Source organism: Rhinatrema bivittatum, chromosome 4 (assembly GCF_901001135.1).
Source record: "Rhinatrema bivittatum chromosome 4, aRhiBiv1.1, whole genome shotgun sequence".
Classification (NCBI taxonomy): domain Eukaryota; kingdom Metazoa; phylum Chordata; class Amphibia; order Gymnophiona; family Rhinatrematidae; genus Rhinatrema; species Rhinatrema bivittatum.
In genome coordinates, this window is record NC_042618.1 from 71,616,591 (window position 1) to 71,634,593 (window position 18,003).

The window sequence follows — 18,003 nt, forward strand, 5'->3', positions numbered from 1 at the left end:
CGGGGCAGGCGTAACTCAACAAAATAAGGTGGGGGTGGGTTAGATAGGGGAAGGGAGGGAAAGGTGCGGGGGACCAAAAAAAAAGTTCCCTCCAAGGCCGCTCCAATTTCGGAGTGGCCTTGGAGGGAATGGGGAAAGCCATCGGGCCTCCCCTAGGGCTCGGCGCACGCAAGGTGCACAAGTGTGCACCCCCTTGCGTGCGCCGACCCTGGATTTTATAACATGCGCGTGGTAGCGCGCACATGTTATAAAATCGGGTGTACGTTTGTGCGCGCCGTGTAGCGTGCACAAATGTACCCCACGTGCGTAATATTAAAAATCTGCCCCTAAGTATTTTGAAATATAAAGATTAAAACTCTATTCCAATAACTTATCCTGGAAATCATCTGTGTTTCTTCAAATAAGCAGAATCTTTGTATATCTTCATTGAAGAAAAAAAATGATGGCCCTTGTCTTCTAATAGTTTTATATAACAAAGGGAAAATGCATAACAGCATTTAAATATATACTTTCAATAAAGCAGAGAGTTGGACTACATGCTGGAAAATAATTCTAGTGAATTTGTTAGAAACATCTTTAATTTCCTGCATTGGAACATTTAGTTACAGTTTTTCTCTTTGTCTTCTGGTCTTCAAACAGGAGAGTAGGGAAGATATTGCCAAGAAAGTAACCATCCTAATCTGGTAGTACGAGATGCCGTACATCATGTATTGCAGAAACAAATCCTTTTGACCTGTACCTCCTTCCCTTTTCTAGTACCGTGAGAATCGAGACCCAGACTTGCTGGCTAGGTCTCCAGCAGAGATTAGCAGTGGTTCTGGTTGTCATTGACAAAAAAACTTTTATTCATTCACTGCTTATCTTACATGCAACTCCAACTAAAACTTACTTAAAGCTGGACTAATAAAGAGGGCTTTTCAAAATATGAATTTTTTTTTAACACTTGGCTGGTTCTATAGACTGCTTTGTTCATATAGAAAGAATTTTCAGTTTATTCTCTAAAAGAGCAGAGCAAGTTTCAAGTATATCATAGCATCACTGATTGCTAAAACTAACCAAATATAGTCTTGCCTGAAAACTAAATGGCACTTAAAAATCAGAACATTATAATCACTAAAGCAGTTTCACAGTAACATCTATTGCAGCACAAAGACTCCTGCGTTGTGTAAATGCTACTTTATTTCTTTCTCCTTCAGGCAACTTTTTCTCATATGAACACAGAAAAGTGATGTATGCTTATATAAAATGTTTGAATCATTGTAGATGTTCAAGATGATCAGGTTGCAGAAGCTGTACATAGGGACAAAAAGACAGAATTTGCTTTTGAACTGGTCCAATTGCTGACAGATGAAACGTTTCACACTGCTATAACTGGAAGTGACCACATTGTGGTGCTCTTCTATGCTAGCTGTAAGTACTGAGCTGCAATGCTTGTTTTACTCCAAGCCAAACAAATTTTACTCCTGTACATTTCTTATTTGTCCACTATTGTCTGGTCATGTTTTAGAATATTCACTCTATTTCTTTCTTGCTGAAGCCCAATTAAATCTGTGTGGCATACTTAATATGCCACACAGATTTAATACTGAAGAAAAAGCTTTTTTGGAATTATATATGATGAAAATAAAAATGGCAATTGTAAACTAGTACTGATGTACAGTATATTAGTGTACTGTGTGCTAAACTATTTTTTTCAATTTTGTGATATTTTGCACGAATTTAGTCATTTTAGTTGTACTGAAGAATATTTCTGAAAATGTACAGTAGTAATATAAGGAGATACAGCAACTTTAATAGAAATAGAAGTGCGATTATATACCTGCTGTATGATCATATGTTAATAGCATATTGGACCTTTGGTGCTAGCAATGCCTAACCTGAACAACTTGGTTGGTTGAGTTATGCTTTCTTGACTTGTATTGTTCTAATATGCAGCTGATATGTAGCCAAATAAATGATATAAATTGGGTTCTTAAGGATGCTGGTATGTGGTAAGCATGAGTGCACATGGTTAAACATTTGTTCAGTAACGGTGTAGTACTATAGGGCTAATTGTCCCTGTTTAGTAGAATTAGGAAAATGTAAATCTTACAGAATTTGAGATATTAATAATTGGTAAGAAGCAATTGTACTGGATTATATTTACAAAAGCATGGGAAATTTAATTTTTATGATTGTTTGAGGAGGGGCTTGAAATATATATTTATAAATTTGGCTAGTTGTTCTTCCATAGTTATAATAGGTATCATGATATAAATTCAAAAGATGAGACAATATTTAAAAGTATCAGAGAGAACTATCATAAAACTGAGACTGTTGTTTCTCCGTCGACAAGCAGGGCTTGAAATAGTGTTATGTGGTTGACATCATCAAACGACCCCTAAAGGACCTTTTCTCTTAGCTCTGTTGAGCACATGCTAGAGTTTCTGCATGGGCAATGCCTCATGAGTCCCTCAGTCTTTTTTCATTTGAGTATCAGCTCAGACACATTCCCTTTCTCTCTGTTTTTTCTTGATGAATATCTTTTGATATATCATTTTTTACAATTTTTCTCTTACTGTGTTGCCTCACTGCCTTGGCAGCTCCCTAAACAGCATTTTTAAGTGCTATATAAAAAAAATTCACAGAATGTATAGTACTAAGAAGCCCATCATTAGTGACTGTTTCTGCAGTAGGAGAATATCCATTACAGATGGACACAATACCTGTTGCCTCTGCCTAGAACTAAACCATGATGAGACAAATTTTTACATTGTGGCCAGATGTCTCTGCGCTCCCAGAAGTCTATGGCCTGAAAAATGGAGTTGTGTTGAAGAGCCACAGCCAGTTCTCCTCACAAAGCGGAGCTTCCTCTTGATTTCTGAGTGCTGAGTTGAGCAGGAGCTCCTCAGGAAAGTCTCCCCCTCTCTGGAGCAGGCTGGCTTCTCAGGGTTGAGCAAATAAAAGAATGCACAAAACTTGGGACCTTCTAAAAAGAAGCAGTGCCATTCTTTGAAGCTGGTAGCACAACTGGTGCCGAAAAAACATTGAGTCTTGGTGTTGTCCATGCACCCGACACACTATTCACCAGCAGCTTATCGAGCTTCGGCACCAACAACACATTGTCGTGGGCATCCCAAATCATACCCCAGGGGTCCCTACATCTGAAATCATTAGCTGACAGAAAGAGAACAGCTTTTGTCTCTGATTTATTTGCAGCACAGCATAATATCAACATTGGTAGCTTACAATGAGCAGGAAGGCAATCAGCTAGCTCCAACCATGGTTCTTCTCCCAGAGATATCAAAATGAGTCAAAAGCGGATAATGGAATTTCTTAATGATAAGCTCCCTAAAGGAACAAGTGTCCTCTTCCTGAATAATTTTATCTCTGAGGGACTTGGCTCATCTCCCAGATTTGGCTCGTGGCCCAGTCAGCAGGGGAATACTAGATTTTATGTTAATCGCTAATCAGGAATGTTATGTTCTTTTCAAAGGTAAATAATGAGTTCTCTACTCTAAAATAAAAGGCCAAAGACTTGGTGCAAATTCAGCTTCCTTTTAGTGATATAACTATGTAGATACTCAGACATTATAAGGCATCAAATATAAATAAGTGATAAACATATACTTAGGTGGCTTTGTTTTTAAATTCTCAGACATAAGCTCTTTATTTATGTATCTGTTTTTCTTAAATTCTTAGACATTATAAGCAATGTTTATTAAATATCTGAAAAATTATTATAAGGCGTCTTATGTAAACAAATGAAAGGTATAAAAATGTTATGATTGCTAAACTGGTTGCTACACATTCAAACTGCATTAGTAGATTGCAGCCCGAGGCCACAACTTTTAACCCATTGGTAAGAATAACAACTTTCTTTTATCTTCTGTATCTGTCTTTTAAAAGCTTGATCAATCTGCTCAAATATAATAAATAAGCATATATTTTTACTGATTATTTTGATTTTCCTGAATTGCTCTGTCCTTTTAAATATTTATTGTTCTCAACTAGCACATTATCTTTTAAGAGCAATGATGTGTTAAACTTATATGACCTGGGGTGTTAAGGAGAGAGAGTGAACTATAAGGGAATTCCTTATTAAAGATTTTCTCAGAGCTTCAAACCCGAGACAGCATGAGGAACCAACCAACGCTGTCAATGCATAGAGCCCTGGTGCCGTTGATGCACAAGGTCCCGATGCTGTCAATGCATTGCACTCACCAAAAGTTCCTACCAAAGGTGGTCTCAACTTTCCATATTAAGTCACCGTATTGCCTATATTCGTTATGAAGCCACATGTACATGAAGGTAAAAAGCCCTTCATTCCATAGGACTGTAAAAGAGCATTGGCTTACTATCAAACGAGAACTCCGTCACATCAACGGGCTCGCATCTATTTGTCTCCTACAATCCTAACCGACTGGGCACAGTAGTTGCAAAACATACTCTGTCCAGTTTGCTAGCAGCTTGAATTGCTCATTGTTATGCCCTAGCAGGCCTCCAAATCATAGATTCTATCTAGGTTAATCAAGTGAGAGCCATGGCTACATCAGTGACTCATCTCAAAGCAGTTTCTATTGAAGACATCTACAAAGCTGCAATTTGGTTGTCAATACAACCTTCACATCCCACTTCTGTCTGGACAATGTATCAAAAAATTACAATAAATTTGGACAAGCAATTTTGTGATGCCTGTTTATCCAGTAATCTACTCTCCATGGTGGGGTCCAGGTTGCTTATTTACAGGTCGATACAGTACAGCGCACTGTTAGCCCGCGTTTGGCTGCGCGTTTTTGACGCGCTATTTTTACCCCTTATACAGTAAGGGGTAATAGCACGTCAAACGCGCGGCCAACCCCCCCGAAACTAATAGCGCCCACAACATGCAAATGCATGTTGATGGCCCTATTAGTTATTCCCGCGCGATACAGAAAGTAAAATGTGCAGCCAAGCTGCACATTTTACTTTCAGAAATTAATGCCTGCCCAAAGGATGACGTTAATTTCGGCCGGCACCAGGAAAGTGTACAGAAAAGCAGTTTTTACTGCTTTTCTGTACACCCTCCGACTTAATATCATAGCGATATTAAGTCGGAGGCCCCAAAAGTAAAAAAAAAAAAAAAAGTTAAAATTAAAAAATAAAAAATTTGCCTGCAGCCTGCGGGTCGGAAGATGGACGCTCAATTTTGCCGGCGTCCATTTTCTGAACACATAGCTGTCAGCGGGTTCGAGAACCAATGCCAATAAAATTGAGCGTCCCGCCACTTCTGTCAAAAAGGAGGTGCTAGGGACGCACTAGTATCCCTAGCGCCTCCTTATACCGCGGGTCCTCATTTGCATGTTTTCTCTCCTGAATCGCGCACACAGGAGAGTGGCCTGTGCGCGTGTCGGGAGAGTGCGTGCTCGCCGGCTCTCCCGCGATTTTTACTGAATCTGCCTGTTAGTAAATATTCCACTGCAGCCCTCAGCTTGGGACTCCCACGTATCATGACTAATTTAGTCCTGCTTGTCAATGGAGAAAAGCAAGTTTGCTTATTTATTTATTTGTTTGTTTTATATACCGTCAATCTCTAAGCAATCTCTAGATGGTATACAATAAATAAATACAAAATTCAAAATACATTGCAAAAGTAATATAAATGTGTGAGAGAGAGAGAGCGAGCACCTAGCCGTAATGCCATCACCCTAGATAAGTATTTATATCTCTGTGGGAGGCCCACCTAGTAACTGGAGGTGAGGTTTAGGTATTAGTGTAGGGGGTTAGGGGCCACTTTGACATTCAATGTGAGACGTACAAACAGAACAGTGCTCTCTTGTGAACATTTGATGACCCTCAGAGTGAGGAAACTTACTCAAAGATGAGATTTGTGCAATGTTCTCTCAACCGCCTCTGACTGCAAGATTGCTGCTTAGTCCATTGCTTTAAGTTTACATTATCACGACTGGCTGCTGTATTGTCTTTGACAGTATTTAATTTTCGTAAGCCTTTTTAAATAGTCAGGTTTTAAGGGGTTTTTTTTATATTTTGATGTCTTTGTGGAGTTAAGCTCAATTGATAACGAGTTCCATAGTTTAGGCCCTGCCACTGAGATTACTCTGTCTCTGACTTTTGATAGATGTTCTGTTCTTATTTATTTATTTATTTATTTATTTATTTATTTATTTATTTATTTATTGTTATACCGAGTTTCATGATAGGCATCACATCAACCCGGTTTACAAATAACAAGGAGTGTAAAGCATAACGTAACGTAAAAAACAATATTTTCAATAAGAACCTTGAACTTTAAATACAGTGAATCAGAAAAAGGGAGAGGGAAAGTTACAAAAAACAAGGAAAATAAACTTGGGATGGAAGGGGAGAAATTGAACAGCACAATATTTACATTTCAGCCTATTGATACATTAGAATAGCAAGTGAAAAAATAAGACTATGAAACGGTACATAGGTAATCAAATGAATAAATATGACAGTTGTGAATGGTAATAGTATGATAAATATTCAGCAGGAATTAGTGAGAGAGGGTTTGAGGTTGGTTGATTCGTGTTTACATTCCATTATTGCATACGAGTTAGTGCTAGTGAGAGGAGGTTTTATTCAAGGCTTGGAAATGCTTTTTTGAAAAGCCAAGTTTTTAGTCTTTTCCTAAATGTTAAAGAGCATTATAGAAAGTGTTATGTCTGTCGGTCGCAGATGGCTGCGACCGCTGTTGCTCACCTCCTTCTTGGCAGCTTTGACTCTGTTGGGAAGATTTGCAGCCTCTGCCAGCTATCGCCGGCCTGCCTACCATTCCCTGGACACCATGGACGCTGCTGACCGCCATCTTGCCCTTGGAATCCCCTAGGGGCGCACGCATGGGCCAGTCTTAAGCACGTCATGGCGGGAACCTCAGGGGCGTCCCCTCTGGATGACGTCATCCTTCCAGGACATTTAAGCCGGCTGGCCCTGCCTACTTACGACTTGGCAACGAGTTCCCTCATTGCTGAATCCGCTTTGCTCACTAGGGACTTCCTGTTCCAGTTCCTGCTACTTTGGCGTGAGACGATCTGGGTGCCCGCTCCTTTGAGGCCCTTCCTCGTCTCTAGCTATCTGCTCCTCGGAGGGCCTTTGCCTTGGACTACTGCTTGCCCCATTCCCCAGGGCTTCTCTTGGAACCTTTGCTACTGTGAGTACCTCCGCTCTACAGACCACTACCGTATCATCTGTAGTGTGGAACCCTCATCAGTGTACCCCGCGCTGCAGGCCACTACTGCATCATCTCTTAGTGAGGAACCCTCATCGCTGTACCCCGCACTGCAGACTACTACTACTGTGTCATCTATAAGTGAGGACCCCTCATCAGAGTACCCTGCGCTGAGGACCACTACCGTGTCATCTCTTCTGAGGACTCTTCACTGGTTTGCCCTGCTCCACGGGCCACTACCATATCATCTCTACCAAGGAGCCTCATCGGTGTACCCCGCTCCACGGACCATTACTGTATCTTCACTACAGAGGTATTCCCCTTCGGTATACCCCATCGCACAGACTCTGTGTCTTTCTCCTGCACTCCCAACTTCATGGGCAGTGCCTCACTATCTCTCTAATACTCTATTCGACAGCTGTGTCTGACGTCTGCTGAGACCGTGCCTCCCGATGGTGAGGCTCACAGGGCTCCTCCCTGTGGGCGGTACCATCTCTCACCTCGGCCCAGGCCCGACATACCTACAAATCCTAACAGAAGCCACTACAAGAAGACCTTTATTTGCGAACCAAACGATGCTCTCCATAGACAGCAGGATGAATTAGCCATGCTAAATATCTGCCTGCCTCCCTGGAGAGTTGACTAATTAGCTAGACTTAGCTCTAAAATTGACTGAGAGACTCACAAGGCAACACCCTCACAGGAGCTTCTGCACGTGCTTTGTAAAGCAAAAGCTCTATGAGCTAAGAGAAAAGGGTCTGATTAGTGTTGTCAAATGATGTCACCCCTGTAGACATCCTGCTGTCTACAGAGAGCACCATTTAAGGTAAACAAACTTGCTTTATTTATTTTGATTTATTATTCGCCACTCCCCAAAGACTCATAGCAAAGTTAACATGACTGTTTACTATTATAATTTTAGAACTTTTGCTCTCACTGACTTTGTGATACCTTAAGCAGAGCATGTATAATATGAATCACAGCATGCACTTTTTTATGTATAGGGGAAGCAGTGTCCCTCGCAGTTTTGCAGTCCTATATAGAAGTGGCTATGAAGCTGAAAGGTATTGTGTCCTTGTTTCATTTTCTCCTTACTGTGTTATAGCAGCAGTTCAGCATAGGCTTGAATTATTTTGACAGTGTTCAGTTTGTCTGCCACAGATATCTAGTGCTCGTGAGTGCCAAGTAACACGAGGAAGGAAACAGGGACTGTATAACATTGTTTGACTTATATGTGTAGTTATTCCTCAGAGAGAAATATCATACAATTGAATTGTTTCCCTTTGTGATTCCTTAGTCCTATTACTTTTTATGTGTACATATCTGACTTGTTGAAGTATCTTTAGTAGTTAACAGAGCTTTTGAATATCCATCTGCAGTATCATTTAAGACTCAATTCCCAGCAATCCCTTAGTCCTACATCATTTCTAGGACATTTTATTGTGCTTGGAGCTACTTGCCACTGTAAAGGTCTAGTAGAAAGTGTAAAGCTCAGGAAAGATTGAGAGAGCTTTTATTTGCACCAACAGGATGGCTTCAAGGAAATGAAAAAGCAAAATTGTCAGTACATGAATAGGCAATACTGTGACATCCTGAATCATGTTTTGAGAAGAGTTTCTTACATTCTTTGCCTATAGGAAATCTCATTTAAAAATAGAACCCACATGTGCACCAGCGTTCTACAAAATCTTTTATCTACTTTTTATTCAGGAAGATGTACAAAATCAATTTAATTTCTAACCAGGTGTAAAATGATCTGGCAACAAATGAGAGCTACAAATTTTGGCTCCTCTTTTTTTTTTTTTAACTTATTTGCTTTAGCAGAGACAGGAAGGAAGAGGCGAGAGACAGTGAAGGTTGGTCACCCCAGAGGCTTTCTGATTATCATATACTATCCCACACAAATATCTGTACTCCAAAATAACAACTAAAAATAGCCCATACATGTTTTTTTAATGTATTCTATTATATCCTGCTCTTTCAAATGTTTTTGTAGAGTTTCAGCTTATTCTTAAGTAAAATAGAGTGGTTGATCTTTTAATCCACTTAGATATGTAGATGTGTAAGAAAGAGCTTGAGATATGGTTTGCAGTGAATGTGTTGAACAAACTCAAGGACAAAATAGCTGTTAGTCTTCAAGGGTACTTTGAATTTTCTATTTGTTGGTGAGATATGTAAAGTAAGGTATGAGGCAGTTTTTGAAGGCACATTGATCTCTTATGTTTTTATGTATTTTATATTTTTTTAAATTGTTTTGTATCTTTGCACTTTTAGGGGTAGATTTTCAAAACAGCGCACGGGCGTACATGAGCGTGCGCTACCCGGCGTGCACACATGTACGACCCATTTTATAACTTGCGCGCGTGAGTTATAAAATCAGGGGTCGGCACGCGCAAGGGGGTGCACAGTTGAGCACCTTGCACACACCGAGCCGCGCTGCCTTCCCCCGTTCCCTCGGAGGGAACTTCCCTACCCCACCTTCCCTTCCCTTCCCCCCTACCTTTTCCTTGTTCTTTCTTTTATTTACAAACTTACTTCAGCCCTGGGGTTCAAGTAAGTTGCGTACGCTGGCCAACTGCCGGTCTTCCTGTGAGCTGGTGCCACTCCTACAGCATGCATTTGATCACCTTAGGAAGTTTCTGGGTACTATGACATATGCCAGTATAATGTTACTACATAAGCCAGGATGGGATAACCTGGGGGCAAGTTGATTTTGCCCAATCTCCCTCCTTAATGCAGATATCAAAATACTTGCCAAAAGCTTACAGTTACAATTAGAGACAATCATACCCTGCCTGATAAGAGAAGTTCAAACAGGGTTTATCAAGGGGCAAGTGTCCACTACAAAGACCAGGAGTCTTATGGATATCATAGCTCTGGCCAAACTAGAAAAAAAGGGAGGGTTTGGTGGTGGCCCTAGATGCCGAAAAGACCTTTGACTACTTTAATTGGCCTTTTCTTTTTCAGGTGCTTGAGAAGGTAGGATTCCCAGAGGAATTTCTGGCATGGGATGGGATCCTTTATTTGCACCCTAGAGCCTGAGTGTTAATAAATGGATACTGTTTGAGTTCCTTTTTAGTGCTAAGGAATGAGGCAAGGTGCTCCTTATCTCCTTCACTATTCAGTCTAGCCATTGAAGTATTAGTGGAAAAGATGCACACTTGTCCCAGAAGTTACTGGTTTTCAAGCAGGAGGGATGAAACACATCATCTCCCTATATGCTGCTGATGTCCTGCTGTGCATGAATCCAAAACGTTCAGGTCTGAAACTATTGCAGTGTTAGAAGCATATGGTAAAGTATCTGTATATAAGATTAACTTCTCCAAATCTAAGATGTTCCCCATAGGCACTATGGGGCAGATTTTAAAAGCCCTAAGCGTGACGGGCCTATTTTCAAAAGGCCCGGCGACGTGTGTAAAGCCCCGGGACATGTGTAAGTCCCGGCGCTTTACTGAATGGGCGGGGTGGGTAGTGGGTGTTCCCTGTACGTACTAGGATCAGTCCAGACAGTGGGTTATGTCCCCCGTCCAGCAGATGGAGTCAGAGCAAACTTCGGAGGGTACTGACATATAAGCAGGTGCACCCTCCAGAGATCCTCAGTATCTCTCTGACTCCAGCAGATGTGAGTGGGGAACCTCTGCTTCCCCAGCTTGTGGATCCTGTTCCACAATTTGTTGTTTCTTCTCTCCTTCAGGATAGGATCAAGCAGGCCTGGGATTAAAAAAAAAAAAAAAAATGTTTCAAATTTCTGGGGAGTCTCTTTGAGCTCCCTGCCCGGGCCTCGCAGCCCTGGTTAGCTTGCCAGCGGGACTGTGTTTCCTTTCCTGTGCCTTTTCCTCTCTCTCTTCTCTCTTCCGGCAGTAAGTTAATTCAGTTTGGCTGTCTTATTTTATTTTCAGCTTACTCATCAGATGGCACAGGTGGATGCTGGTGGGGCCAGCCTCTCCCCTTCTGCGCGCCGCGGTTCGGATCCCTCCCCCTCGGCCCTGCGACGATAAAATTCCCTGGGGCCGCGGCAGCAGGGAGGTCCCATTCCCCTGCTGCTCCTGAGGGGAGGGTTAGTCGAATCGAGCTAGGGCGGACGAGCCCTCTCCTCCCGCGGCGAGTGTTCCCCGGATCCGGGCCTCTGTGCAGGCGTTCTCCCCCCCCCCCCCCCCCCCCCCCCCGGGCTTGCACCATGCAGCGAGTTAAGGGGTCTTCCGGCGGTGACCCAGGGGCAGAGCGGATCGCGGGATGGCTCCTTCGGCGATTGTCTCCCCAGGGGGGAGACCAGCCTAGCTCCCCCGACTTCTCCGCCACCACGCTCGGAGCACCGCGGCCCTCGGGGGAGGGCCCCGCCTCCTTCTTTGGCGGGAGCGTCGGCCATTTTGGAGCTGGAGAGCGCCATCGATTCTGATGCTGAGGAGACTCAGCATGGTTTTTCTCCGCGTTTGCTGCCGATTCGGGCCCCGGTTTCCCCCCCCCCCACCAATCCGGCCCCCCCCCAAGGAACTTTCTCTTACCCCTCCTCCGCCATCAGCGGGGTTTTCGGCCGATTTTGTCATCTTGATGCATCAGGCGTACCTACAGAGCCTGCTGCCGTCTGGGGGGCCATCGGGCAGTGGACAAGTGAACCCCACACCCGCGAAGGTAGCCCGGCTGGCGGGGGTGGCGGGTTCCAATCCGGCACCCGTGGGGGGCGGCCCTAGGGCACTTCTTGCCCTCCTGCCGAGCGGAGTGGCTCCAGCACAGGACCCCGTGAGTGACCCGGCTTCGACGACAGACGATGATTCGCTCCTTGCAGCGCACCTGGAGTGTGACGACCCGAGGGTGCTCCGGATTTTCCGTAAAGAGGAGCTGTCAGACCTCATTCCACACTTCCTCCAGGAACTGACCTCGACCCCCCCGTCGAGCCGCCGGGGCCCCCAGCTCCCTCCGTAGCCTCAGTGAGCTCGAAAGGGGACCCTGTCCTGGCGGGCTTGCGTCCCCTGGCACGGACTTTTCCAATCCACGAGTCTTTCCTCCACCTTCTGGTGCGGGAGTGGGACATGCCGGAGGCATCCCTCAGGGTCGGCAGGGCGATGGACAAGCTCTACCCTCTCCCCGGCGATTTCCTGGACCTGCTTAAAGTACCCAAGGTTGACTCGGCGGTCTCTGCCGTCACAAAGAGGACCACGATTCCGGTCACAGGGGGAACGGCTCTTCGGGATCTCCAGGACAGGAAACTGGAAGTCTGCCTCAAAAAGATTTTTGAGGTCTCGGCGCTGGGGGTCCGCGCAGCTATCTGTGGCTCTCTTACCCAGAGAGCCGGTCTTCGGTGGGTACAGCAGCTCCTTACTTCCCAGCAATTGCCGCCAGAGGAGGCGGCGCAAGCGGATCGCCTGGAGGCCGTCATTGCCTACGGGGCCGATGCCCTTCACGACTTACTGCGGGTCCTGGCAAGGACCATGGTTTCAGCGGTTTCCGCCAGGCGCCTATTGTGGCTGTGGAACTGGGCAGCAGACGCATCGTCCAAATCCAGCCTGGGGGCCCTACCTTTCAAGGGTAGGTTCCTTTTCGGCGAAGACCTTGACCAGATCATCAAATCCCTGGGGGAAAATTCGGTACATAGACTACCTGAGGACCGCCAGCGGCCATATCGCCCGTCTTCTTCTTTCTCCAGAAATCGTTCTCGCTCTCAACGGCGATTTCGGGGCTCCAGGCCACAGGGCCCTAGAAACCCCTCAACCAGGTCTCAATCATGGACCCGGCCCTTTCGTGGCCGCAGATCACCCAGGGACTCGGCGCAGGGCACCTCTGGCAAGCCCACCCAATGATGTCAGGCCGGCCCACTCCCCTCTCCCGATGATCGGAGGACGACTAGCCTGGTTTTACGAGGAGTGGGTCAACATCACCACGGACCAGTGGGTCCTGGATATTCTAAGGCACGGTTACGCATTGGATTTGCTGCATCTCCCCAAAGACAGATTCATCTTCTCACCCTGCAGGTCCAGTCACAAGCGCCTGGGAGTACAAAAACTTCCACACATATATCTTACCATTCGAAATGGACAGGATTTATCTCAGGACAAGCAGGATGCTAGTCCTCACATATGGGTGACGTCAGTAACAGAGCCCTAGTGCGGGAAAAACTTCTGTCAAAGTTTCTAGAAACTTTTGACTGGTCTCACCTCAGTCTTCATTTTTCTGCGCTGCCATCGACATCACGGTCATAGGAGCCCTGTGAGTTTTCCCTCACAACTTTGACTAAAAATGTCACTGATTTCTCATAAATTTTTTCCCTATTTGGGGTCTCACTGTGATTATCACCGGATGGTGACAGGAAAATTCTTTTCCGATTTCACATTTTTCACATTTTCTCTCAAGTTTCCATCGATGGCCGTGGATGCAAACATGGCCTCGGGCTTCAAAAAAATGCCCAGCCTGTAACCGAACAATGTCCATAACAGATCCCCATTTGGAATGTGTTCGGTGCCTCGGAGAACAACATGAAATTGCTTCGTGTCAAAAATGCCAAGAGATGACTCCAAAAGGCAGAAAACTCAGGCAAGAAAAAATGGCACAACTTTTTCAAATTCAATCTGTGCCTTCCCCTTCAACTTCCACAAAATCATCACTGGTGGGAGTCACGAAGAAAATTCTTATTAAAAAACGACTCCCGGAGGGTTCCGGCGATGCCTCTTCACCAGCACCCTCCACTTCATCGACAAGGTCAGTAACTGAGTCGAGACCCAAGCATAAGCATCGACCGCATCGTTCCATGGTGTCCCCGTCGCTTCTTCCGCCGGAAGAACTGCTAGCTAAGCGACAAAAACCGACTTCGGTTCCGTTGACTTCCGTCTCCTCGATTCCATCATCAGCACCGTTGACGTCAATGCTGTCATCGACATCGATACCGGATTTGACTACACTGATTAAACAAATTGTCACCGAGGCTTTAAAAGAGCAAGTTCCGGCGCAACCGCCAATGCCGACACCCATGTCGATGCCGGCGGCAACACCGATGACGGAGGTTTCATCGATACCGGCTTCACAGTCGATGCCGGCGTATATTCCGATGCCGGCGGTATCGCCGATGCCATCGATTCCGCTGATATCCACATCGATATCGGTGACCACATCGATGACGGAGCCTGCTCAGGCATTGATTCCATCGAAACCATCGGTGCCTACGCCTCTCTCGATGCTATCGATGCCATCTAGACCTATATCATCGATACCATCCATCAGTACATCGACGATTCCTATCTCGATGTTTTCTTTTCTTACATCGACCATGCCATCTACTACACAGTCGATGTCTCTTTACACAATGGCACCATCCATACCTCCTTTCCAAAAACCATCCACATTGATGCACAAGTCATCGGGAAAATTTAAGCATTCATTGCCAAAACCGTCAACTGCAGCCACTGAAACTACTGGTTCAGAAGCAGCACTGCATAACCTTCTCACTAAGAGATACCAGGAGCTGTTGGCTTCCTTGCCTACCAATCCAGTGCAAGAGGTAGATGAACAGGAAATTTCACCTGATCCATTGCAGGGACCTTCTGGTGTACCCCCACTACAGAAGTCCACACCTGCTCCATACCAATCTCCAATTTATGATACTTGGTCTGACACTGCATCTGAGCCCTCATCAGAGGACTTTATGTCCGATCCTTCACCACCTCAGGCCAGAAAGCAGTCACCACCAGAAGACCTCTCTTTTTCATCATTTATACAGGAAATGGCAGTCTATACCATTCCAATTACAAGCTGAAAAAGATGAGAGACAACAGACCCTAGAAATACTACAGTTTGTAGATCCCCCTAAGCACAATCTGGCTATTCCCATCCATGAAGTGCTACTGCAACTCCAACAGCAGATTTGGGAGCATCCCTGCATAACTCCTGCAGTTAACAAAAGGGTAGACTCTACGTATCTCGTACAACCTGCACCAGGGTATCACAAAACTCAACTTCCTCACCATTCAGTTGTAGTTGAATCTGCACAAAAGAGGTCTCGGAGGACAAGAACCCATGCATCAATTCCTCCAGGAAAGGACAATAGGTTCTTAGATCAGATGGGTAGGAAAATATATCAAGGAGCAATGCTGAACTCAAAAATCTTAGCATACCAACTTTACATGACTCAACACCAGAGAAATCTCTGGAAACAGATTGAAGAATTTGTACCATCCCTGCCTCCACAACAGCAAGAGGCAGCACAAAATATTATTCAAAAAGGTTTAGAAGCAGGGAAGCACGAGGTCAGAGCCGCCTACGATGCCTTTGAAATATCTTCAAGAATAGCTGCATCGGGCATTAGTGCCAGGAGGTGGGCCTGGTTTAAGGCCTCTGATTTAAGGCCAGAGGTCCAGGACAAACTTGTTGACCTTCCCTGCCAGGGAGATAATTTGTTTGGTACCAAAGTGCAGGACGCTGTTGCTCAGTTACGAGAGCACTCAGAAACCCTGAAGCAACTATCAACTCTCCCTCATGATTCTGCAACACATACAAGTCGCAGACCCCCACGTAGGGAGACAAAACGTCCTTTCTACAGGCCAAGAAGATACTATCCTCCCACATCTAGGCCAAGGCCTCCTAGGTCTCAACAAAGACCTCAACAGAGACAGCAACGGTCGGCTAGGCCCCAACCAGCTCCTCAGACAGGACCTGCCTCAGGTTTTTGAAATTCAATCCAGGGAACAGGGCCTATACTCCAATCCCCAATCCACCTTACCAGTTGACGGAAGAATATCCCAATTTTACAAAGAGTGGACGTCAATAACATCCGATCAATGGGTCCTCTCAATAATACATCAAGGATATCGCCTCAGTTTCACATCACTCCCTTAGGATTTTCCACCGAAGTATTCTCATCTCAACGAAAATCACATACTCCATTTACAAACAGAATTGTCCGCTCTTCTGAAAGCCAAGGCTGTGGAGCACGTGCCACAAAATCAGAAGGGCAGAGGATTCTATTCCCAGTATTTCCTCATTCCAAAGAAAACCGGAGGCCTACGTCGCATCCTAGATCTCAGAAATCTCAACAAATTCTTAAAAATAGAAAAGTTCAGGATGGTTTCTCTAGGAACCATGCTTCCACTTCTGCAAAAGGGAGATTGGCTTTGTTCTCTGTATCTTCAAGATGCTTATACACACATTCCAATATTTCCTCCTCATCGCAAGTACCTGCATTTCACAGTAGGCCACCAGCATTTCCAATACAGAGTGCTGCCATTCGGCCTCGCTTCCGCTCCCAGAGTATTCACCAAATGCCTGGCAGTAATAGCAGCACACTTACACAAGCAAGGTGTTCATGTCTTCCCTTATCTAGACGATTGGCTCATCAGGAGTCAATCTCAACAAGGAGCTGTAACTTCTCTACATCACACAATTGCTGTACTTCAAAAAATGGGTTTTCTGATCAATTATCAAAAATCCCACACTACTCCTTCTCATCTACTCCAATTCATAGGAGCAGAATTGAACACCATCACTGCAAAGGCCTTTTTACCCGAAGATCGAGCAGAAACACTGTCCCTGTTGGCAAACTCAATTTACTCACGACAACAAGCAACAGCGCATCAGTTTCTCACCTTACTAGGCCACATGGCCTCCACAGTTCATGTCACTCCTATGGCAAGGCTCGCCATGCGCGTAACCCAATGGACTCTAAGATCACAATGGATCCAAGCCATTCAACCATTACATTATCCAATTCAAGTAACTCACCAACTACGTTCATCACTACGATGGTGGACAACCAAGGACAATTTACGCAAGGGCCTACCCTTCCAAAAACCAGTCCCACAGATAACGTTAACTACAGATGCATCCACCTTGGGTTGGGGAGTTCACATAGACAGTCTCCAAACTCAAGGGACTTGGACAAAACTCGAAGCAACATTTCAAATCAATTTTCTGGAACTTCGAGCTATATGTTATGTGCTGTATGCGTTCAAGGACTGCCTTTCACACAAGACTGTTCTCATCCAAACAGACAACACAGTAGCCATGTGGTATATCAACAAGCAGGGAGGTACAGGCTCGTATCTCCTTTGTCAAGAAGCTGCACAGATTTGGGCCTGGGCCTTGAACCACTCAATGTTCCTCCAGGCCACTTAGCTGGCAGGCATTCACAATGTAGTGGCAGATCGGCTCAGTCGTCAGTTCCAACCACATGAGTGGGCCCTGGATCCCTCAATAGCGACCAGGATATTCCAACGTTGGGGACAACCAACAATAGACCTCTTTGCGTCACATCTGAATCACAAAGTAGACAAATTCTGTTCTCTACACAAACAGAAGAACCAGCCAGCCAAGGACGCCTTTGCTCGCCCTTGGAACTCAGGCCTACTATACGCGTATCCCCCGATACCCCTCATAACCAAAACCCTAGTGAAGCTACAACAGGACAAGGGAACCATGATACTCATAGCCCCATATTGGCCTCGACAAGTATGGTTTCCCACACTTCTAGACCTCTCGGTCAGGGATCCAATTCACCCACTCTCTTAACTCAAAATCAGGGACGGTTGCGCCATCCCAACCTTCAATCCCTCCCTGACGGCATGGATGTTGAAAGCTTGATCTTACAACCACTCAATCTTTCCACCAATGTATCTCAAGTGCTTATAGCTTCACGTAAACCTTCCACACGAAAGAATTATTCTTTCAAATGGAAAAGATTTACTTTGTGGTGCAGACAAAACCATATTGATCCTTTCACTTGCCCTACTACTTCTCTTCTAGACTACTTATACCATCTTTCAGACTCTGGTCTTCAGACTTCATCCATAAGAATACATTTGAGTGCAATCTCAGCTTATCATAACAAGATGGGAGATGCACCTATATCCACACAACCG

General features: G+C 44.9%; 1 protein-coding gene across 3 annotated transcripts in view; it reads left to right on the forward strand.

Annotated features, from left to right (window-relative positions):
• Positions 1–18,003, forward strand: part of TXNDC16 (thioredoxin domain containing 16) — a 242,981-nt gene that overhangs the window by 147,085 nt on the left and 77,893 nt on the right. The window contains exons 12-13 of one of the 3 annotated variants that reach the window (XM_029598324.1): positions 1,264–1,410; positions 8,170–8,229. The exons of 1 other annotated variant lie outside the window; for it this stretch is intronic. In XM_029598324.1, coding sequence (XP_029454184.1) covers positions 1,264–1,410; positions 8,170–8,229 — 207 coding nt within the window. The remainder of the gene's footprint in view (positions 1–1,263; positions 1,411–8,169; positions 8,230–18,003) is intronic. One more of the 3 variants, XM_029598325.1, reaches the window with a different exon arrangement.